This window comes from Camelina sativa, chromosome 15 (genome assembly GCF_000633955.1).
Source record: "Camelina sativa cultivar DH55 chromosome 15, Cs, whole genome shotgun sequence".
NCBI lineage: Eukaryota > Viridiplantae > Streptophyta > Magnoliopsida > Brassicales > Brassicaceae > Camelina > Camelina sativa.
The window spans coordinates 6568562-6592636 of NC_025699.1; the positions used below are offsets into that span (position 1 = coordinate 6568562).

The window sequence follows — 24075 nt, forward strand, 5'->3', positions numbered from 1 at the left end:
TTTTTTTTTTTTTTTTTTTTTTGTTGATTCGATTTGGTCGACATAAATGGATTAAAAGTGGGGTTTATATGCACAACCGATATGTGGAAGTTACTTACTTTGTTCGTTTCTGATTATTTTAAGTCAACTTAATCTTCAAAGCAATTAATTAAGTTCTTATCACATTTTTAAGTCCACGTGGTTTAGGAGAAAGGACTCGTTATGTATGTTTGAATCTTCGAATTTTAATGATTATTAATTTATATGCATGTGATGTCGAGTTATTTTATAGATTTATTTGTGTACATTGATATGTGAACTACTAATATATCGATCTGATCAAGGTCTTCTTCCACATGTTTAATGTGAAATCCTATAAAGACAATCTTTGGAGAACAAAAAAATATATACGACAATTATAATTTTTATTTTAGAAAGCAAGATAGAGGGCTCTAGGTAGCTTGAGAAGTTGCTCAATCAAATTTGAGTTGTATTTCCTCTTGTGCGCATGTCACACTCACATCGTTGCTAAATATAGAAATACCAAGCAAAAATCATTTAGAGTTTATAATATAGCATTATTATTACACTATATATAATATTTAGTCTCTCTGACTAATAAATTAAATAATAATAAAATTGCTTTGAAAGTACTATACAATAATTTTTTTGTGAAACATATTTAGTTCTAAACTTGTTATGAAACGGACGAAATAAACACTGTCTTTAACAACTTTTAATGGCAAAAATATTCACTCATATTTCGTTCAACACACTTATAGATTTCAACTATATAAACAATTGAGTCAATGCTTAATAGTTAATATATCACACCAACTGAATAATTGTTAGACGCAAATATAGATATACACAGTATTGTATAGTGATGTATATCGTGCGTCGTGAATCGTGATTGAGTTATTAAAAAGATCGAAATGTATCATTTTACACTAGGATAAAGAGATGTACGTATGATTATAAATATAACATTGTAATTATATATGTGATATCAATTACATAAAATGAGATTTGGTCGTCACTCGTCACTGTTTTGTAAATGAAGTTGAAGTCGACGAAGATCGTGTCACAGGTTTTAGGTCTAATTAGGCGGATAAGTGTCAGACATCATTACCCTTTTGTCTCTGTCTATATTACATATTCGAGTTTCTTTCTTTAATCATATGAAGTAAAAGTTAGGCTTTTTATTTGTCCCATTAATTTACACACTTTAATTGAATAATATCAAACTTTTGTCATATTGAACTTTTCTCGTAGCTGACGGATCCCGAATTGATACTAAAACAGCAAGTTGAGTTATATTATTTGATGAGATCACCCAAAAAAACATGTTTAAAATATAAAGAGAAACGCTTTTCTTATACCATAACAAATTATGAATCCGGATTCGAATAATTGTGCATTATCTAACAGTTAGTAACGTTTTATTTGTTACCATTATCTGTATTAAACTTGTATGTACAGTATGTATATTCATTTAGATTTAAAGTTCAAAACTAAACTTTTTTGTTTTTTACATGTTTCTAGTTCTCGTCTCATCATGGCATGGTAACACTCCGTATTAATTGACCGTTTGATCGAGTTCTCTCTTTTTTTTTTTTCTTTGTCCATGCATGTAGATTGCATTAGTCGAAGAGCTTTCAATGTTTAAATGACACTTTTTGACATATATATTTTTATAAATGGTGGCTTTGTTCCTAAGTGTACATCATCTATTACAAATCCAATTTAGATGACACAAACGGTCCAATATATCTAACCTTTTTGGGGGTACTTTTTGTGCCCTTTTTCTGTTAGGATAAGCACCAGGTCCATGTATCGATTACTGACAAACAAGAGACGAGTTTTTAAAATATCGCTAGTTTAATTAAACCGAATAATGATCTAGTGTATGAAGTACTTTATTTGAAGTATTAGGTAGCCTAATATTATTTTGCAAGCACGTATATCTCTATTGGTGTGCAAAGGGACAATTAGTGATACATCCCATTCTACCTTCTGCTGCGTACGAGTGATCCAAATTTATTGAATTTTTAAAAAGACACTTTTTGGGGACATTTTAAGAAATTGGAATGAGACATGTTAGATTAGCATGCTTGAGATTGACCCCCAAAAAAAGATTAGCATGCTTGATGTATAAAGATAAACTCATAGATTTATATTGGGAGGGTGTATTAGTAGTGCTTGTCTACATACGTAATATATAAAACAACAAATCATGCTATATGAAAATATCAACCACTGTACACGAATAAATAAAACGTTTCAACTATAAATTTTTATAACTGATAAAAGTTAAAAATTAAAATTAAACAGTGCCTAACTTTTCACAATATCTTGCTTTGTGCCACTTAGCCAACTCCAAACGGATTATGCATTTGTCTTTTTTTCTGTGTTGTTGTCGCAACTCGCAAGTCGCAAAATAAACCTGTTTTATAAGTTAAAACAGATACAAACAAAACGAATTGGGCATGTAGACCCAATGAGTCCACGAAACTTCAAGCTTCTCTAGATGGCCCAAAACCATGACTCAAATTATGGCAAGAAAATTATAAGGCAATTATGGTACCAATTCCAAAATATGTTCAACGTAATATATATCCGATCCACCGAAATATATTCATCATGTGGACAAAGATGAAACAAAAAATAAAAGTAAAACATCAACGTTGTAGTATATATTGGACCCATGTCGGAACGTAATAAGGCTCATGTTGAATTATCCCAAAGAAAGAACACAAACAAAACAAATTTTTGTTTGTGTATCTATAATTAGATAAGGAAACTTCGTATCCAAACCAAATGATGAAATTAGTCTACCTTTCTAGCTGTCAATGATTGCATCTTGTTCCTATTTTTGTTGCCTTTCGAAATGGTTAATTGACTAAATGCGTGTTTCTGATAATTAAACGATAAATATATCATACTATATTATCTCCACCATATTTTTTGGTTTGTGGCCTTGAAATGGGTAATATAGTTGTAAAATAAGTATATAATCGAAAATAATTTAGTTTAGGAGTGAAGGAGTACTATTCTTTGTTGATAACGTTCTTTTTTTTTAATTAAAAAAATTCTTGTGAAGAAAGAAAGACACATAGGTGTATTTGATTGGCTTCTTGAAACAAGTAAAAAACTCACGAGAAATAATCAAAGAAAGCAAATGCCTTGTGTCCGTCTTCTTATATTTATTTTCTCCAGTCCAAATATTTAATATATAAAAACATCATTAGAGTAAAACAAAATTAAAAAAAACATATACATATCGATGAGGATATTAGCATGATTAATTGAATTTTTTTTTTCTTGGGTGGAAAAAACATCACTAATTAACTAGATTACAACAAATGTTTAAAACAAATATATATAAAAAGGGAGTTTCATAAAGTTTTACATATCTATATGTTTTTACAATAAAACTTAACAAAAAGAGCTAATTTCGGGAATTTTTTTTAATCATCTAGATTTCCTTTATATAATTTTTTTTTGATTTGTAATAGTTTGTTGTTAGAAATAATGCGTCTGTCTAATTAAATTCATAATAATTTATATAAATACTAATTATAGAATGTATGTATTTTTGGTCAGTAGTGAAGTAACCTTGCATGAGCAGATGCTCAATCACATATGCCAGCTCACATAAAAAAATGTGCTCCACTATTTTGGAGTAAATACTAATGGGAGCTTCGACTACTTCACTACTGAACCATGGAAGTGCAACCTCAAGCAATGCATAGACTTTTGTTACTCAGGTGGTTCTAATCAGAATTTGTTGTTCCTAGTTCAGGTTCAATATCTTGTTCAGAATCAGTTCGACGACAAATTAAAGTTTTGGGGTAATTATGGCTCGCCTTCCAAATTTCATCGGGACATGATCAGAATTGTGATATCAGCGCTTGACAACTTTTTTTCGGTCCAAATATTTAATATACAAAAAATTATTAGAGAAAAACAAAATTAAAAAACATATACATCTCAACGAGGATATTTGCATGATTAATTGACTTTTTCTTAGATGGAAAAAACATCACTAATTAACTAGATTTCAACAAATGTTTAAAACAAATATATATATAATGTAGTTTAATAAAGTTTTACATATATCTATATGTTTTCACAATAAAACTTAACAAAAAGAGCTAATTTCGGGAATTTTTAAAATCCTCTAGATTTTCTTTATATAAGAAAAGTTTTTGATTTGTAGTAGTTGTCACTTGTCAGTAATAACGCGTCTTGTCTAATTAAATTGATAATAATGTATATAAATCCTAATTATGGAATGTATGTATTTGTTGGGTCCATATTCTTCATTCCGTGGGCCAATAAAAACACAAACATAAATTACGCAGTTAACAAAAAAAAAAAAAAATTAAATACAGAGTTATTGATTGGGTACGTGAAGGTGTAGGTTATGATCCGTGTGACTGAGATTATTGACGCGACGATGTCGCTTTCTCTGCCACAGAAAATCATGAATATATCATATCAGTCAACAATACCTCCAAATTTTCTCATTTGTTTTTGTTTTCAATTTTTAATTTTATTTTTATTTTCAAAAAAAAAAAAAAAAATCAAAGGGGGGAAAGAAACAATCCCTCAAAATTCGATTCTGAGGTATTTTTATTGACGACGACGACGACGATCTTCTTGTGTGACTTGAATTAGGAATCTCAGCTCAAAGGTAAAATTCGATTCGTTCAATTCAGATGAGTTTTTAGGGTACACATTTTTTTTTTCTTAAGAAAAACGATTCGCCTTCTCTTTTTGTGATTCATCATGATCGTGAGATTTTTTTTTTGAATTTTTCCATATTCTGGTAATTATTAGGTTTTGCTTGATTTTAAGTCGCCGTTGCATATCCCTGGAAAAAAATGTTTTAGAAAAACAGAACGAAGGTTTCTTCGATCGTCCCCCAGATTTTTTATATGATCGGTGTTGGTGTTAATCTGCGAATTATTAGATCGTCATGAAACATGTCTTCATGTTGAAACCAATTTTTAGCATTTTAACTTTTGTATATGTGTTGTTTTGATTTCAGTGAGAGAGGTTAAGCTCAAGGGTCTCTTGACTAATGATAGACCATCGGTATGTGCTTGAGTTTTCTCGAAGAAGGATGAATCGATACGAGCCAATCTGATTGAGATTATATATATATATATATATATATATATATATTTATTTGCTGGAGATTACAGTAGCAGTTGGATTTTTTAAGGGTTTTCCATTTGATTAAGGTGTTGTTGAGCTTTTTTTATATTTGGATTCTCTAGACTTTCCATGACCGTCCTAGCATGATGGTTGGGAAGGTTTGGAAGATTTTAGATGGGTACAAGAGATAGTAATAGGACATTCTCTGAGATTGTGAGTCTGGTCAAATCCTGGCTCCCCTGGCGATCCGAGCCAGCTACCGTGTCCAGGGATTTTTGGATGCCTGATCAGAGCTGTCGTGTATGTTACGAGTGTGATTCTCAGTTTACCCTCATCAATCGTAGGCACCATTGTCGTCTCTGTGGCAGAGTTTTCTGTGGCAAGTGTACTTCTAACTCTATACCTTTTGTTCCCACCACCGACTTGAGAACTCCCCGTGAAGAGTGGGAGAGGATCCGTGTTTGCAATTATTGTTTCAGGCAATGGGAGCACGGTGATGGTGGACCGCATGTTTCACATATTACTGAACTTAGCACTTCACCTTCAGAGACGAGTCTTCTTAGCTCAAAGACTAGTACAACTGCCAATAGTAGTAGCTTTGCTCTTGGCTCCATGCCAGGACTAGTTGGTCCTTATCAAAGGGCTCAACATAGTTCTGATGTCAACTTGCACGGGGTATCTTCTATGGAGACAAGCACAACGAGGCAAGGCAAAGAAACTTCAAGGAGGAGCAGCTGCATTGCCACTGATGTGGAAGATCCATCTCGCTTTGCTCTAAATAGGTACTCCTTTTCTCTCACTTCTCTTTGGTCTCTCATAAGTAAGAGTGAAGCTTATTTAACTCTTCGAACGAGCTCTAGGGTAGGTCCTGTGGCCTTTGACCACGCTTTTTATGCAATTCCAGGGTAGAGGTCGATCAAAATATTTCTTCGGCTTGTGAAGTATGTAACCACTACTTATTTCCTGTGTCAAATCTAGGAAATCAGGGTGCTTTAGATTCACAGTCGTGTTTGGGTAACTTATTTATTGGTTCCTTGTCTGCATCAGGAGTGATGATGAGTACGACGAGTATATTGAGACGTGTCATTCTCCTCGAGCTAATGAATATTATGGTCCTTTGGAATATGATGAGATGAGCATTGATGATGGCCCCTGTAAGCATCTCTCCGCTGACCAGAAAAGTTTAAGCAGCTCTCCACTCATTGATCAGTGTCTTGAATCACTGATTCGGGAAGGAGCAGAACAGCTACACAAGAAAGATGAGCATGATGGTCGTGAAGAATGTGAAGCTCCTTCTCCAGCAGATATTTCAGATGATCAAGTGGCAGAACCGGTGGATTTCGAGAACAATGGACTTTTGTGGGTTCCACCTGATCCAGAAAATGAAGAAGATGAGAGAGAAAGTGCTTTGTTTGATGAGGAAGATAATGAGGGAGATGCCTCAGGTGAGTGGGGATACTTACGACCTTCCACTAGCTTTGGAAGTGGAGATTACCGTGGCGAGGATCACACAACTGAAGAGCACAAGAAGGCTATGAAGAATGTGGTTGATGGGCACTTTAGGGCTTTGCTTGCACAACTGTTGCAAGTTGAGAACATCCCCGTGAGCGACGAAGAGGGCAAAGAGAGCTGGTTGGAGATTATCACCTCTCTCTCTTGGGAGGCTGCTAACTTATTAAAGCCTGATATGAGCAAAAGTGGAGGAATGGATCCTGGTGGCTATGTCAAAGTAAAGTGCTTAGCTTCTGGATTCCCACATGATAGGTAATAGAAGCAAAAACATTTAATCCCAAAATACTGCTGTCGAGTCCGTAGTGATTCATTTCACGCACTGTGTATTTTCATCATGTCATCTGGATATTTCTGAAGTTTCATTCTTTGGTAATCCATCTCGTGTATTACTTTACAGCAAGGTGGTCAAAGGAGTTGTTTGCAAGAAAAATGTGGCCCATAGGAGAATGAGTGCAATGATTGAGAAAGCTCGAATATTGATTCTAGGCGGTGGACTTGAGTATCAAAGGGTCTCAAACCAGTTATCAAGTTTTGATACTTTGTTGCAACAGGTGAAAATTGCCTGCCACTTACATATTTACTTGTCTTCTCGTTGGTGGTTGGATATGGATTCTCTTATCTATGCCTAGACCCTTTTACTGACACATATTTTGGTTTTCAGGAAAAGGATCATCTAAAGATGGCTGTTGCAAAGATTCACGCGGAACGTCCAAATATTTTACTAGTCGAAAAATCAGTCTCTAGATTTGCGCAAGAGTATCTTCTAGCTAAAGACATATCTCTTGTTCTAAATATCAAGAGGCCACTTTTAGAACGCATTGCTCGCTGCACTGGTGCTCAAATAATACCTTCAGTAGACCACCTCTCCTCTCAAAAGCTGGGTAACTGTGAGAATTTTCGGGTTGATAGGTTTCTTGAAGAACATGGTTCAACTGGTCAAGTTGGAAAGAAAGTGGTGAAGACATTGATGTATTTTGAGAATTGCCCAAAGCCATTAGGTTTTACAGTAAGCACTCCCAACTATTAGAATTAAATACACAGAACATATATTTTTTTTTATCTGATTACCTCATGATATTACTTCTTACTTTTTTTGTCCTTTGTTCTTCAGATATTGCTTAGGGGTGCAAGTGAAGATGAGTTGAAAAAAGTAAAGCACGTGGTCCAGTATGGAGTCTTTGCAGCTTATCATTTGGCACTCGAGACATCATTTCTTGCTGATGAGGGAGCCTCACCAGAACTTCCGTTGAATTCCCCGATTACGGTTGCACTTCCAGATAAATCTATGAGCATTGAACGTTCAATATCTACTGTGCCAGGTTTCACGGTCTCAACATATGAAAAATCTCCGACAACGCTATCTTGTGCTGAACCACAACGAGAAAACAGTGTCCCAGTATCAGAGTTGCTTTCGACCACCACCAATCTATCCATCCAGAAGGATATAGATCCTATGATACCCAATGGTTCAGGCTGGCAGACTAGAGAAACAAACCCGAGTTTCGTCTTTTCACGCCATAATGTTTCATTGAATTTGCCTGAACGTGTGACAGAGAGCATAAACTCAGATTTGTCTGGAAGATCTTTACCGGTGGCCACACCAGCTGACAAAGGCAACCCAACAGTTGTGGCAGATGACACAGGGGACAATTCCTTACATTCATCTGAACAAGGCTTTGTGCGACAGAGTTCTCAAACTGGTACGAGCATTATGGTCGAAAACCAAGACAATAGTTCAGAGCTTACAGCGGTCCAACAACAAACCACTGAAAAACCAAAGGAAACACAATCTCAAAAAGAAGAATTTCCCCCGTCACCCTCTGACCACCAAAGCATTTTGGTTTCTCTATCGTCCCGATCAGTGTGGAAAGGAACTGTATGTGAGAGGTCTCACCTCTTTCGAATAAAATACTATGGTAGTTTTGATAAACCCTTGGGACGGTTCTTGAGAGATCATTTGTTTGATCAGGTGAGTTTTTTTTGTTTTTTTTTTGTTTTAAGGTTTAACATTTCAGTTACAGCTTGCATAATAATTTGGTTACCTAAATGCATGCTCAAAACATTTTCAGAGTTACAGATGCCGGTCATGTGAGATGCCATCAGAAGCTCACGTTCACTGTTACACTCATCGACAAGGTAGCCTTACAATATCTGTCAAGAAGCTCCAAGATTATCTCTTACCTGGTGAAAAGGAGGGGAAAATCTGGATGTGGCATAGATGCCTGAGATGTCCGCGACCTAACGGCTTCCCTCCAGCTACTCTACGAGTGGTTATGTCTGATGCTGCATGGGGATTATCGTTTGGGAAGTTTCTGGAGCTCAGTTTCTCAAATCACGCAGCTGCTAGTAGAGTAGCTTGTTGTGGCCATTCTCTGCATAGAGATTGTCTTCGCTTCTATGGGTACTTATTTTCTTGCGTCCTCCTCAGGCCAAATGATTTCATTGTTTAAAAATTGTCTTATTTAAAAGTCTGTGTTTTTTTCCTAACAAGTTGTGCCCGTGCAGTTTTGGGAACATGGTTGCTTGCTTCCGTTACGCTACTATAGATGTTCATTCGGTCTACCTTCCACCATCAATTCTTAGTTTCAATTATGAGAATCAGGACTGGATACAGAGAGAGACAGACGAGGTAATGTACCTGTGATCTTCTTAGATGCAGATTTGAAATCAAATACTTTGACTTGACTGAGTTCTCTGTCGTTTTTATTAAACAGGTGATAGAGAGAGCAGAGCTTCTGTTTTCTGAAGTTTTAAACGCTATTAGTCAAATTGCAGAGAAAGGTTTCAGACGTCGAATTGGTGAACTCGAAGAAGTGTTGCAAAGAGAGAAAGCAGAATTTGAGGTGATAAATTATGTTTTTATATTAAAGAGTATCTAAAACTCAGAGATGCAAAACAAATTGGTTTTATGTCTTTTAGCAAATGAGTGAAAATAGCCAAAACAAGACAAGGTCCGTTTTGTAACTATTCTTACATTTCTTTCAGGAGAATATGCGAAAGATGTTGCACAGGGAGGGGAAGGAAGGCCAACCCCTCGTGGACATTCTTGAGCTATACCGGATTCGCAGACAACTGCTTTTTCAGTCATACATGTGGGATCACCGCTTGATTAATGCATCAACTTTACATAAGCTTGAGAATAGTGATGACACAAAGAGAGACTTTGAGAAACCTCCATTGGCTAAGAGCCAGACGCTCCCCGAGATGAATGCTGAGAACAATTCCCTTCTTACTGGCTCAGAGGTTAATCTGAATCCTGATGATGATTCTACTGGTGACACTGGCTCCTTAAATAATGTTCAGCAGGAAGCGGATACAATTCCAGATCTGAATCAGGAAAAGGAGGATGGGGGAGAAGTTTCTCCAAGCAAGACCTTACCAGATACATCTTATCCTCTGGAAAATAAACTTGATGTTCGCAGAACACAGTCTGATGGCCAGATAGTTATGAAAAATCTATCAGCCACTCTTGATGCAGCATGGATAGGGGAACGTCAAACATCTGTGGAGATTCCAACCAACAATAAGGTCTTGCTTCCTCCTTCCTCCATGTCAAATTCGTCAACTTTCCCTCCAATCTCAGAGGGGCTAAAGCCTATAGATCTCCCAGAACAGCAAAACGAATTCAAGGTGGCTTATCCAGTTTCCCCTGCAATGCTGAGTAAGAACTATGAGAATTCAGAAGACTCTGTAAGCTGGTTAAGTGTGCCATTCCTCAATTTCTACCGTTCCATTAACAAGAATTTCTTGCTTAGCTCTCAGAAGCTTGATACATTTGGCGAGCATAGCCCTATCTATATATCATCTTTTAGAGAGGCAGAGCTTCAAGGTGGACCAAGGCTACTTCTGCCCGTAGGCTTGAATGATATTGTGGTTCCGGTTTATGATGATGAACCTACGAGTATGATTGCATACGCCTTGATGTCACCCGAATACCAACGCCAAACTTCTGTTGAAGGGGAATCTCTAGTTTCATATCCTTCCGAACTGAATATCGCTCGCCCAGTTGATGACACTATTTTTGACCCTAGCAGAAGCACTGGTTCAGTTGATGAGAGCATACTTTCAATGTCCTCGTCTCGCAGTAGCTCACTGCTTTTGGACCCACTATTATATACAAAAGCTTTACATGCTCGAGTCTCATATGGAGAGGATGGTACTCTTGGAAAAGTGAAGTACACAGTTACTTGTTACTATGCAAAACGGTTTGAGGCGCTGCGGGGTATATGTCTCCCTTCAGAACTTGAGTTTATAAGGTCTCTTAGCCGGTGTAAAAAATGGGGAGCTCAAGGTGGCAAGAGTAATGTTTTCTTCGCTAAAACCCTGGATGACCGATTTATCATCAAGCAAGTCACCAAGACAGAATTGGAATCATTCATCAAATTTGCACCTGCTTACTTCAAATACTTATCTGAGTCTATCAGCACGAAAAGCCCAACCTGCCTGGCAAAAATCTTGGGAATCTATCAGGTATGAATAGCTAAGTTGGGAGATTTCCCGGTCAGTTTGATTCATTATTGATGAAAATATGTATTGTGTTAATTAGGTCGCAACAAAGCAACTTAAGAGCGGGAAAGAAACAAAGATGGATGTTCTGATTATGGAGAATCTTCTGTTTGGAAGAACTGTGAAACGGCTTTATGACCTCAAAGGATCTTCCCGGGCTCGCTACAATCCTGACTCTAGTGGGAGCAACAAAGTCTTACTGGATCAAAACTTAATTGAAGCAATGCCAACTTGTCCCATTTTCGTCGGTAACAAAGCAAAACGATTGTTGGAAAGAGCAGTCTGGAACGATACTGCTTTTCTTGCAGTGAGTTCTTTACGCTTCTGCAAACCATATAATATTCACTACTCTTTGATAAGGTTTTGTCAATAAATATATTTTACGTGTTTGCAGTTGGGTGATGTGATGGATTATTCGTTACTAGTAGGCGTGGATGAAGAAAAGAACGAGCTAGTTCTCGGGATTATCGACTTCTTGAGGCAGTACACATGGGACAAGCATCTAGAGTCTTGGGTGAAATTTACAGGAATCTTAGGAGGACCAAAGAATGAAGCACCAACCGTAATTTCTCCAAAGCAATACAAGAGAAGATTCAGAAAGGCAATGACAACTTACTTCCTCATGGTCCCTGATCAATGGTCTCCACCTACTGTCGTTGCCAATGAATCCAGATCTGATCAACCTGAAGAAACCTCTCAAGCCGGTACACAAGCAGAGTGATATAAGGAATCATCATATTGTAAAGTGTGTTTTGGGTCTTGTATAGATTTTGGCATTTGGGAACACATAATTATTCATTTATTGGAAGAATGGGTTGCTGTCAGATATCGATTTTGTTTGCTGTCTTTTTTTAGATTTTGGGTCGTTACTGTAGAGACTTAGGAGATTGTCTTAAACATTCCTCAGAAGGATGTGAGATTATTTCATTTTTATCCTCTCTGTACAAAAAAAGAAAAAAGAAAGAGAGACATTTCTCTTGTGTATAGCTTTGCTTTAATGTGTTATGATTTTATGAAAGATTCTTTTGTTATATTGCTTCATCTTCGTACCCTTTTCTTTGTCATAAAACTTGAGAAAAGATTGAAATCAGAATCTGGACATATATTCATGCTTGTGTTCTTACAAAAGATCGAAACAAGAAAGAAGCAAATCGCTGCTTCTTTCACAGCCTTTTTTTTGTCTGTACATTCTTATTGAAGAGGCTATTTTGAAGAGAGAACAAGTTCTGAGTTTTAGAAAGAAAACAAAAAAAGAGAGTTAGAGAAAGTCAAAGTTGCTCCAGTTGATCATCTTTAATTCTGGTTTTGAAGCAATCATCTGTTCTTGGCCATCTTTCTCTGCACCGCTCAGTTCCTGATAACTTCTTTGCAAAAGATCAAGAATCTCCACCTCTCTGTTGTTTTACCAAATCCAATGATTAATAACATCGAAAGAAGATCCACCTGATATAATATAGGATTAGGAACTTTATCGTACCTTGAGTAAGAAGCTACCATCGGACACTGTGTGGGACAACGAGGACCTTCATCGTATCCTTCACATATGACCTCTCCATTATCATCTGTGTAACAAATGATCCCCTGCGTCGGATCTTCAAAGACCTGTTTCAAGAAAGAGAAAGAAAAAACAAAAACCCGAAATTTCAAAAACCATATTTTTGCCAAATGGGTTGTGTCTAAATTTTCAAGAAATCAAGATTTAAAGAAAGAAAGAAGAGGATCTTACGGTGTTCTTGGTGGAGTATCTGATCGGCTGAGGCTGTGAAACTGTGACTTGTTTGACTTTAACTTGAACTTGACTCTGTTGAAGCATCATCAAAGTCTTTGATCTTAATGTTTTTGGAACAAAACATGGTGTTTTAAGAGGAAGACTAAGGTTAGTTGAATAGGCCATCATAGCCTTTGCGATTCTCTTTTTTCCAGAAGAAACTTTGATCTCTTCTTTTTTTGGACAAAGTGTTTGGTTTATAGGTCTCAAGAACTTTGAAAAAAAGACATATACCTAAACAACAATAATTATATAGGATTCAGATTATTGGTTGAATCTGAGTTGTTTAGTTATAATATAAGAATTTTTAAGAAGGCAAGATGCAGATAAAATAATAGCCGATAAGAGTGTTCGTTCTCCTTTGTTAACTGGTTTAGTTGTCTTTTTCGTGGGGTTCTCTAATGGTTTCGTTTTTCTTCTTCTTACGTTAATGAACCACTGTGAACCCGTTGAATTTATCTACACATATTCATGTGTATGTCTAGTCATTTAGGTCTGTTTTTAGCTAAGTTTTTTATTTATTTATATAGATTTATTATTTGGCTCTCTTACTCCGATAATCTGAATACAATTTACTTTTATAACTATTAAATTCGTAATACTTATATTCAAGAGAAATTGATAGCCATTTGAAATCAGTGTAAAACATCACTGATTTGAAATCAGTGTAAATCAGTTGAAAGATCATCTTTCCATATCGGCACTACTAATATGTCATTACATCAAGTCAATTCCAAAAACAATGTACACGATGGCTATTTGGACCAATTGGATTATGAGAAGTTACTTAATAATGGTGCCGTCGTCCAGTGTGACGCGGATTAATTTATACTATAATCAATCGGAGCACGTGTCAGTATATCTATAAAAGTCATGATAATAAAGAATTATTGCAAATGTCAAATAATTGGTGACTCATGACTGGTTAAACTAGTGTTTAAAATTAGACAAAGAGATTAAGTGTTGGCTAAACATGGAGACATCGTCGTCGTCGTACTCTTTGGAAAACTCTTGTCTCTTCCTAAGCTCAATAAGTTGTTATTACTTGCCATATAGTAATATTATCTCGCTGGTTTAGTTATAATATTATATAACCAAACTATACATAACGAATATTCCTCCATCAATTTAAATAAGCTTATGCGAATCTTTATTTTTTTCTTAAAAAAGAAACTACAAATTTTGACAAGTTTCTGAGTCATCAACAACTTTGGAATCCTTAATAGTTCATCATGGACATTTTTAACCAAAACAAATATGAACTATATAATAAATAAACTCAAATGGTGGAATCATAGATAAGGAGGGTAGGTCACGTAACGTTGGAGAAAACTTCCAAAATTGCTTTACACTTCCACAAATCAATTTAATTTTTTGTTTGTCGCTTAAGCCAAAACCAAAAATATAGTGTTGATAGATAATGCTAATTGATTACTCGATCAGTAGTAGTCTATAAATTATTAGATACTAATACTATATATTTGTGGTATATGTTTCAGGAGGTTAGGATGTTAAATACGTCACTAAAGTTTTATAAATCAATTTTCTAGAATCGTCGTCCACTTAAATCATCCCGGAGTGGTGGCCTAACTTATCATTTATCGTACGATCACTCGAATTTTATAATAACTTTAATTCTATATAACCAACTAGGATTATAAAAATTCGATACCGTAATTATCAATATTATCTTCATATTGTAGTCTCTTATTTTTTAATTACCATAAACATGCGTCTACGAGACTACGACTACAAGTGAAAAAAAATAGGTACATGGGTTTAGGCTAAGTGATTAGCTTAACAAGTTAAATATTATTAGCCTAATTGAAGGCCTATTTGAAAGGATTTTAAAGCCCATTAAAGGCCCAAGTGTTCATCTAATTCTAACTTGTTTGTTACTTCTTCAGAAGCTTAGAGAGGAGCAAACTGAGAAGAAAGAGTTGTTTCTTCGATTCGTAGATCAATTCAGCTGGTAAAGCTTTCTCGTGTCTATACAATTTCTTAGTTTCTGTAATCGTTTCTGTATTCCTCTTCGATCTGTGAAATATTTAGGGCTTATAGTTTTTCTTTTTGCAGACATTGAGGTTTAATTTCAGATCGAAATCGAGAAGAAGATGTTTCTCACTAGGTAAAAAATGTTTCTTCCTTCGATTTCGACGTAATCGTGTGTTACCGTTTCTGGGTTCACTTTTAAACCCAGCGATTATGGTGTTTTTGTATTGATATCAAGTTTGTGTATTTGTTTTGGTTATCTAAAGGACTGAGTATGACAGAGGAGTCAATACCTTTTCACCTGAGGGCCGTCTGTTTCAGGTGGAGTATGCCATTGAAGCTATCAAGGTATTTTCTTTCTCGGTTACTCTAGCTTCCTTAGAATCATCTATAGCAAAGGTGGAATTTTTCTTGGAATTGAGTTAGTGGTGTGCTATGTTGGGGATAACTGTGTTAGATTGTGTATCCACTAAACCTCGAGGTTTTTGTTTGTAATGGTTTTGGGTTGCAGCTTGGTTCTACTGCCATTGGTGTAAAGACAAAAGAGGGAGTTGTTCTTGCTGTCGAGAAGCGTATCACCTCGACCTTGCTGGTATATACTTTTACTCTAGCTATTTTACCTCTGAGACTCATGTGACTTTCCCTGTTTTTTTATTTACATTTGTTATGTTTAGCAACACCAACTGGTTGATTTGTTAGCATCTAAGAAGTGCTATTTTCTTTGCTATTTCTGTGCCTTCATGATTTGGTACATTCATATTTTGCTTCAAATTTATTTGGCACTGTTTGATAGAATCTGATAGAGTCTACCTATAATAGTGACTGCTTTCTCAGTCTCTTTTTTTTCTTTTAAGTAGGAGCCGAGCAGTGTTGAGAAGATTATGGAAATTGATGACCATATAGGATGTGCTATGAGTGGTCTGATTGCTGATGCGCGAACACTTGTTGAGCATGCACGAGTAGAAACTCAAGTGAGATCCCAATTTCGGTTTCTCATTGTTTTGTTTCTTTACATCGAAAGTTCTTTCTGTTACCAACTGCTTTATTTTTATGTTGTGCAGAACCACAGGTTCTCGTATGGTGAGCCAATGACTGTAGAATCTACAACTCAAGCTTTGTGTGATCTGGCTTTACGGTTTGGTGAAGGAGAGGAAGAGTCAATGGTATTAGTTGCTCCACTACTCTTACTAGCTTAGGAAATGTTTAGTGGATTTCACTTCTTTTTGCTTGGAAATTATGATCAACTACCAGAGATAGCCCTTGAATTGGGGATTAAGCTTTAGTTGTGCATTGATAGATTCAGCTCTTTAAAGCACCACTATAACAATCCCTAACTCTTCCATAATGTTTTAGCAATTATTTTTTTTTTGGTTCTTTACACTCTCCTTTTTATGTGAATGTACTTAAGCTTGGTCTCACGAACTTTTTGCAGTCTCGTCCATTTGGTGTATCTCTTCTCATTGCTGGGCATGATGAAAATGGACCGAGCCTGTAAGTTGTTATTCGATTAGCTTATTTCATCTTCCAACGGTTTATATGATCTCAAATTGGTAGACAACAATGCTAAACAACTTAATCTTGTACAGGTACTACACAGATCCATCGGGAACATTCTGGCAATGCAATGCAAAGGCAATTGGGTCAGGCTCAGAAGGAGCTGATAGTTCTCTCCAAGAGCAATTCAACAAGGTATAAATAACTTGCTTGTTTGACTGTTCCAAGTACATTACATAATCCCTTTGGGTTTATTTCGTTGAACTTCAATTTTACGACTTTTACAGGATTTAACTCTGCAAGAAGCTGAAACAGTAGCTGTATCTATCCTAAAGCAAGTAATGGAAGAAAAGGTACTGAACTGATGTCAAGCTTGTTTACTTAAAGCCTGTTGCTTTCAACTCTGGTTTAGCCCTTTTTGACACTCTATATTTCTGGTTTAGGTGACACCAAACAATGTCGACATTGCCAAAGTTGCACCAACTTATCACCTCTACACTCCTCAGGAGGTTGAAGCCGTCATTAGTCGTCTATGAAGAAATAAACCGGCATTTGCTTCCGTTTTATCTTACCTGGTCGGTTGGGTAATTTCTCAGGCTTGTCTGCTTCCGGGTCTCTAAACTAAAAAGACTTTTCTTTCACCGATCGCACGAAACTTCTCACTTTTGTATTAGTCAGATGATGAATTATATCGAGTTGAGTTTCATTGAGCTTTCAATCTACATTTTTGTTTGTCTTAATCATCTATACAACCCTTAAACCGGGGACTACAAAGAACTATCAAGAGAAACTCTGGTAGAGTACACATATTTGCTTTAACCATCCATGTTTGTTAATCAAAGCATCAATATTCAATATCCCAACGAACCCTTTTCCACTAACAGCTGCAAAGCTAAATCATGACCAGTCCCTATTAGAACCAAATCAAACGGTGAAACCGGAAATAACTCTACTTACCGAAAGTGGCGGTTGAAAGGTAATGATGTTAGGTTTCTCGATCCTGTTAAGGCTACCGGAGACGACCATCTTCGTGATCTCGTCGCCGTACATACGGTACATTACAATATTTTTTGTCACGTTAACATTTTCAACGTAATGACCTTCCTTTACGTGTATAACGAATCTTGAACTGATTTTTCCAGTTCCATCTTTGGCTACCTTTACATTAGGAGACTAGGAGTCAAGTTGCAAAGTCATAAGTGATTTGCGGTCCTCATTACCAAACCAATCCGGAAAACCCGATTCTGTCTCTAAAAAACAAAGTACACTCTTGTTATCGTCTTGTTTGGTTAATACACCTAAGATTTTAGTCACAATGGCTAAGCTATTGCTCCCAGCTCTCTCCCTTTCTTCATAGTCACAATTATCTTAATATTTCTCATGTAACTCGAGAAATCAAACTCCATAATCTCATCAAAACCTTCCAAACAAGTCTCGTGATCAATGAGACAAGTATCACATAACTCAACTTCCCTCTAATTTCATCGATTTCCGCGCGCATCAGTCATAACCTTCCCATACTCATCAAAACGTTCGATCGTTTCCCTCAGATACTCCAACGAATCAGCGATCATCTCATCAAATACTTTCAAACTAGACAAAACAGATTCATCAGATGAAACCAGCTCACTCAAAACCCCGAAAATCTTCACATGGTTCTTCCACAGCTGTGAGACCAAAGAAGCCCTAAAGAGAACTCTAGGCTAGCTCAGTAAAATTTACGGACAAGAGCGTCGAGTAACAATGATCAGAGTACCTTTTGCTTATGACTTTGCAACTTTACATTAGGTAACTTTTGCTTGTTTGTTTTGTTGTTTACTTATTGTCAACTTTATATCTATAGAAATCTTACCACTATATCGCTTTCACATATCGAAACACACAAACTTAACACCATAAACTTTACATTATTTTTCAGAATTGTCCTTCACATATTGTATTTGTAGATAGTAACTCACCTTGAGTTACCAGTATAGATTTAACAGAAACTAGAATACATAGAACCGTTGTAACTTGTAATTAAGGAACACAAGTTTGCTTTAACCTTCCTTGTTGGTTCACAAATTCATCGACAGTATACTTTTTGGCCTCCTCGTCCATCATCACCGGTGTTAATTACCCAACCCACATTACTCTATTAGTCACGCCGAAAACCACTGTCGGAGGAAAAGGATCCGTTGAGTTATTACACGCAAGCTAATCTCTAGGGTTAGTCATGCAATTTGAGTCCACTTCTTTTCCATGACTTGTCTGTCCCTAGTCCATGGACGTCCAAGATTTACCTTAAAATCATCCTCATCAAACGGCAAGATTCTATCTGTGTATGATGGAGAAACCAAAGTTACTTTTTTTTTTTTTATCAACAGCGTGGAAGTCGTGGCCTAATGCTACAGTTTTGGAATACCGCAACCGCATATAAATTCAACCATACATATTATATCATACTCGATATTAATAATTAACCATATATATAGGTTAACAAAGTGGAAAGGTACGGATCAAAGGTTAATAAATAACTGGGCGAAAATGACTTCTTTTTTGTTTTCCACTAATTTGATAGTAAATCATATCAAATAATGGAATGGTGCAAATTCTAGTGGATTTGTCATAATAAGTAGTCTTGACTTAAATGTTAAGAACTTCAGATCATAATTTAAACCAATAATTTCTATTACTAACTAACTGTATATATATATCCATATATTCTAATGTTTTGCTTATGTGTTACTTATGTTTTGCCTATTTTTCTCTTATTATTTGCTTATTTTTGTCAAAATTTTTTGTAAAAGTCTAATATTGACCATGCCTTCATTTTTTCAGTTAATTATAAACATTTTACCACGTTCGTAACTGTTGGGGCTAGAAACAACAATTAGAAGAATAAGTTTGTAAAATGAGATCTGGGCAGACTTTCGGTACAAATCGACTTAGAACTATGAAAAACAACGAACTGGACTTTTGTATTCACTTTTTCTATTGATTCGCTCTGAGCTTGATTACATGTGTTGTGTCCTTCACATTCATCTGCTATTTAAACTAAAATTCCTCGAAACCCTTCCTGAACGTCTCGCTGCAATCTCGGCTCCCCAATCCCGATTTCTTCTCCAGGTTGACTTCATCCTCCTGCCCGGGTATTCCTCCATGGGCCCTTACTGGGCCTCTTTTCCTGGCCTGCGCGTACGCCCTAATGGGCTTATTTGGTGGGCCTTATGATCGTCGAAACCCAACACCAACAGTAACCAAGAAGTAATCACTTCAAAATAATTAAAAACTTAAGACCAAAACGTTTAAAACGCAACTCGATTACATGTTTGGATCACTGGCCGATTTAATTGTCACTGCTATATAAGATTCAAACCTATCCAAAAGCCCAAAAGTTAAACGCGTACACATCATCATGACTAAATTAGTTTTTACACTCACATTAAAGAAACTATAAACTAAATTCAGAAATATCAAAGAACTTCGAAATACGCCACGACCATGTTAATGGAGATGAATACGTAACCTCCGCATCCCCAGTTTGTCCCATAGCAGTCTTGGCAAAGTAAGACCCGGTCACCATTGATGATGTATATTGCTACCGCCAGGAGAGCATGATAACACATGGAAACTGAAATTTGCATGTTCTCCACGCTAACATCATATGTAAACCCCTAAGTATACAAAAGAATATTTAGTATAATACTTATTTATACTTATATGTAATTAGTACTTACATTGTTAATTAAATTGTTGTAGCTAGGATAGATGGGAATAACAATAGTTAGAAGACCATGTTGGAGCCTGTAAGACCTAAGATCATCTTGGAATTGGAATACACCATCATCACCATAAGTGTGTACTAGATCATCAAGTGTCACCAAGTCAGTATCAAAGGGTCTGTGCCCGGTAACATCCTATTAACAAAAATATTTTCATTAATAAAAACACACTGCAAAATAAAGAGTAAACAACGTATTAAACAAATCATTATCTGAGTGAATCTGGTGTGCCCCAGAAATTCCTGCGTGAATGGACAGTGCTCATCAAGAACTGTCCCATTCTGAAAACTTATATTGGTATAATTGAATTCATTTTCCATATAATTTTTATATATGACTTCGTCAATCATCTCGGAAAAGCGTCTTTAGTTTTCGATTAGTCATCTCGAATAATATTTATTTTCATAATAAATCTAAATAAGATAATAAATAATAGGTAAGTTTTTTTGTATTTGTTAGACAGTAGAAAAACTATTGAATGAACTAAGAAAGCTATAATGATTGAAGGAAAAATTTTATAATTTTGTACAAGTTCTGAAAATAATTTTATATTCTAAATATTATAATAAGATGTCAAAGAAAATGGAAGAATATAATAACTGGTCAAACATACATGCCACACCCTTTTGCTCAATTTGTCTATGTCGTTAAATTGTGTGATTAATTCCATAAACTTCTTATGCATTTCCAATACGAAAAATTCCATAACTGCATTTCCGTTTACGGAATCACATAAATTTATATCATAAGTTTATGGAATATGGAAAAAAATTCCCGATATAAATGCATAAGAAGTATTCCATATGAAGAATATGGGAAAAAATTCTCAATTAGAAGAATATGGATCTCCAAGCAAACACAAAAAAATTTAACTGTATATATATATAACTTTATAATCCTAGCTGAATTTAATCCAAACGCTATACAGGGGATTTTCACTTGAAAATTAATATATATACACTACGGGTGTTGACCAAAAATAATAACATACATACGATATAATGGGAATTGATGCAAATCATTCATAGTAAATAGAGGCGCTTATCATAAAAACTGAAATCCTTAAAAATAAAATATATTTTTTTTGAAGTTACAAAAGAATATATTGAATTTTTAAAAATAAGAATAATCTAGCTAAAAAAATCATTAAATGCTTCTTAAGATAAATCTAAAATAAAATAGTACGAACGAAATAATATTTTTTAAAAAAATAAATAAATTGATGACAACATTATTATAAAGCCTGTTGAAACGGCACTCCCATCGCCGGTAACCAATCACCCCCTCGGAGAAAATTAGCAACGGTGAACCTCGCTGCCTCAGCATCAGACATAACAGGCTTGTACCCGGCCCATTTAACTCTATTGGACACATCCGACCCAGGCCCCGAATTCTTGTACTCTCCATACAATATAGTCGAAGGCGGCTCTTTTTTGTCATCCCACCTATGCCACCCAGCTGGATTAACGAACGACCCAATCACCGATTGCATAATCACCGTCGTCGAAAACTCCTTCCACGGACGGCCAAGATACACCTCAGCAGTTACGTTTCCGTTGGGGGAGATTGTACAACGCTGGATCGTTGTACCAGAGTTCTGATTCTGATCCTTCTTACCTTCAGCGGTGATAGTGATGTACTGACCCTTAAGTGGCTCACGCGGTCGGATAGTGCAATCCTGGAAGACGACAGTGGCAGCTCCGAAAATGAAATCTACTGTTCCGGTGACGTCACAGTTACGGTAGAACTGACGGTTAGAGTGAGGGTAGAGAGTATCCTGGAAACCATCGAATGCGCATTGGTAGTAAACTGAGAGATCGGCTCCTGATCGGAATGCCACCGCTTGATGCTTCTCTGGTCCGGCGGTGTTTATGATTCCGATGTCCCTCATCATGAATCCTTGGCCTTGGGTTGCTGCATCAAGGGTAAACTCGTAATAAGTCCAAAGTATTAAACATTAATGAAAACGACAGCGTTTTATTTACTGCGTATAACTAAATTATTACCAAATCAAAGGTAAAAATGGCCTAAAGAGTAGAGTCACTAAAATAGTCAAAATCGGGTAAAAATAAGTAAAGATGAGAGAGTATACCAAACGTCGCCGTTTGAAAAGTGGGAGTGCCCTTGGCCCAGTTTCTGCTACCGGAGATAATGGTCTTATCCTTGCCGTCGCCGTACATCAAAACATTCCACTTACTCTTATCCAAAAGCACATTCTCAACATAGGTACCAGCTTTCACGTATATAACAAACACCGTATTCCCCTTTTCCGGAACTCTCGCCACAGCTTCGTTAACCGTCTTGACATCGCCGGAGCCATCAGCCGCAACGACGACGTTTGGGGTTAGATTCTTCGCTTGGAGTAACTTTCTCGCCCTTGGGCTAACCCAATGGGGAAACGAATCGGCCGAATTGAGGAGTCGTCTCCGGTGAATCGGGATTCCGAAATCGCTTAGCGTGGAGAGGATCTTGGCGACGATGGCTAAGCTGTTGCTGGTGTACTCGCCAGAGTTAACCATGGCGGATTTGAGATTCTGCGTGATTGTTGAGTTCGCGTAGTCGGTTTTGATCTGGACGAGTTCATCGAGCGCGTCGAGACACGTGTCGTGACTTGTAAGTGCGGCGCTGAGCCACGTTTTGAGATCGTCGATCTTGGTCGAGTTGAGAATATTCTTACCGTCGCCAACCTCCATGGCGGAAACGGTAGCGTTAACACGATCGATCGCGTCGTCGAACAGATCTCCGCAAACGCCGAGCGCCGATTTGATTCTCTCGTCGTTAGTCCCCTCCGCGAGCTTCTTCGGCAAATCGGAAATCGAATTGAGCTCGTCGGCGACAACTTTGAGCGAGAGCTTGAATAAAACCTCCGGATCCGTCGTGTTGGAAGCTGGAAACTTCGAGATGCTTGAGATACAAGAAGAAGGGTAACGAGTCACGCTGCACACAGTTTTGAGTGAAGCGGCTGGAGTCAACTCGGGGGTTGAATTGGGTCTTGGTTTAGGAGAGTTGTTACTCCGGCTATGAACAGCGACGGCGACGACGGAACCGATTATAATCGCCACCAGAACAGCTACGGACAAGCCCATGTAGATAAATCGCTTTGCCGTCTTCCTCTTCAAGGCTAAATCTTCAGCTTCGTCAACTTTGCCATAGCCTCTCTTGACTGACTTCACAGTATCCATTAGAAAACGCACAAAAATCAAACTCTGTTTTTTTAGGGTTTATAGTGTTTGAATGAGAATGAAGAAATGATATTGATTTGACAATGGATGGATGGATTTATATATAAGTTGGTGTGGAATAAGAATGTGAATGTGAATATTTATTTTGACGTGACGCGTTAATTCTTGCTATGTTTCTTAAGGAAGTGTGTGTTAATGATCCACTAGAATTAGGCAGGCGTAATATTGTCACTAATTAAATTCGTGATGATCCATTAGGTCGTTAACTGTCACTAATTAATGTTAAATCAATCTTCATTTGGTAGTTTCCTTTCACAGTCTTTCACCTTATAGTATTTGAATATTCTATAATTAGTGCAATATATTCGACCTTGGTTTAGTAAAAAAAAAAACACGAATTGGGTTTATGGGTGTGGTTAGCATGATAATACTACTTGCAAGTCAAAGTCCAGATGTTTGTCTTTTCTTGTACCATATTAAGTTAAAGTATCGTTTTCACTTGTAGGCCCATAGATAGTGAAACTTACACTCTGCACATGTACTTATTAGACTTAGAGAGTATAACTATAAACCATTCAACTTTTGTTTGGTAACCACATGCTAATCATTCCAACTAAGCTAACAAGCATAGAAGGACAAGTAGATGGAAATGGTCAACGTACTTGATATTGTCAATACAAAATAAATTACAGGGTCATGTTGGATTAAAATA

The 24075-nt window shown here is 36.6% G+C and overlaps 4 protein-coding genes across 4 annotated transcripts; 2 read left to right on the top strand and 2 right to left on the bottom strand.

Moving 5' to 3' along the window:
- On the top strand, positions 4524–12149 carry LOC104745701 (1-phosphatidylinositol-3-phosphate 5-kinase FAB1B-like). Its single transcript, XM_010467017.1, has 12 exons — positions 4524–4678; positions 5036–5927; positions 6193–6909; positions 7055–7208; positions 7319–7663; positions 7769–8626; positions 8727–9058; positions 9163–9286; positions 9372–9500; positions 9643–11127; positions 11204–11470; positions 11558–12149. Exons 2-12 carry the CDS (start codon positions 5320–5322, stop codon positions 11882–11884), a joined length of 5346 nt encoding a protein of 1781 aa, XP_010465319.1. The 5' UTR covers positions 4524–4678; positions 5036–5319; the 3' UTR covers positions 11885–12149.
- On the bottom strand, positions 12242–13247 carry LOC104745702. The gene is made up of 3 exons (XM_010467018.1): positions 12890–13247; positions 12641–12765; positions 12242–12557 (listed from the first exon to the last, which is right to left on the bottom strand). Exons 1-3 carry the CDS (start codon positions 13058–13060, stop codon positions 12422–12424), a joined length of 432 nt encoding a protein of 143 aa, XP_010465320.1. The 5' UTR covers positions 13061–13247; the 3' UTR covers positions 12242–12421.
- Positions 14833–17157, top strand: LOC104745703 (proteasome subunit alpha type-5-B). Its single transcript, XM_010467019.2, has 10 exons — positions 14833–14903; positions 15008–15059; positions 15190–15271; positions 15435–15515; positions 15781–15894; positions 15985–16086; positions 16356–16414; positions 16510–16612; positions 16705–16770; positions 16861–17157. Exons 2-10 carry the CDS (start codon positions 15046–15048, stop codon positions 16951–16953), a joined length of 714 nt encoding a protein of 237 aa, XP_010465321.1. The 5' UTR covers positions 14833–14903; positions 15008–15045; the 3' UTR covers positions 16954–17157.
- On the bottom strand, positions 21338–23537 carry LOC104745704 (pectinesterase 1-like). The gene is made up of 2 exons (XM_010467020.2): positions 22274–23537; positions 21338–22095 (listed from the first exon to the last, which is right to left on the bottom strand). Exons 1-2 carry the CDS (start codon positions 23361–23363, stop codon positions 21416–21418), a joined length of 1770 nt encoding a protein of 589 aa, XP_010465322.1. The 5' UTR covers positions 23364–23537; the 3' UTR covers positions 21338–21415.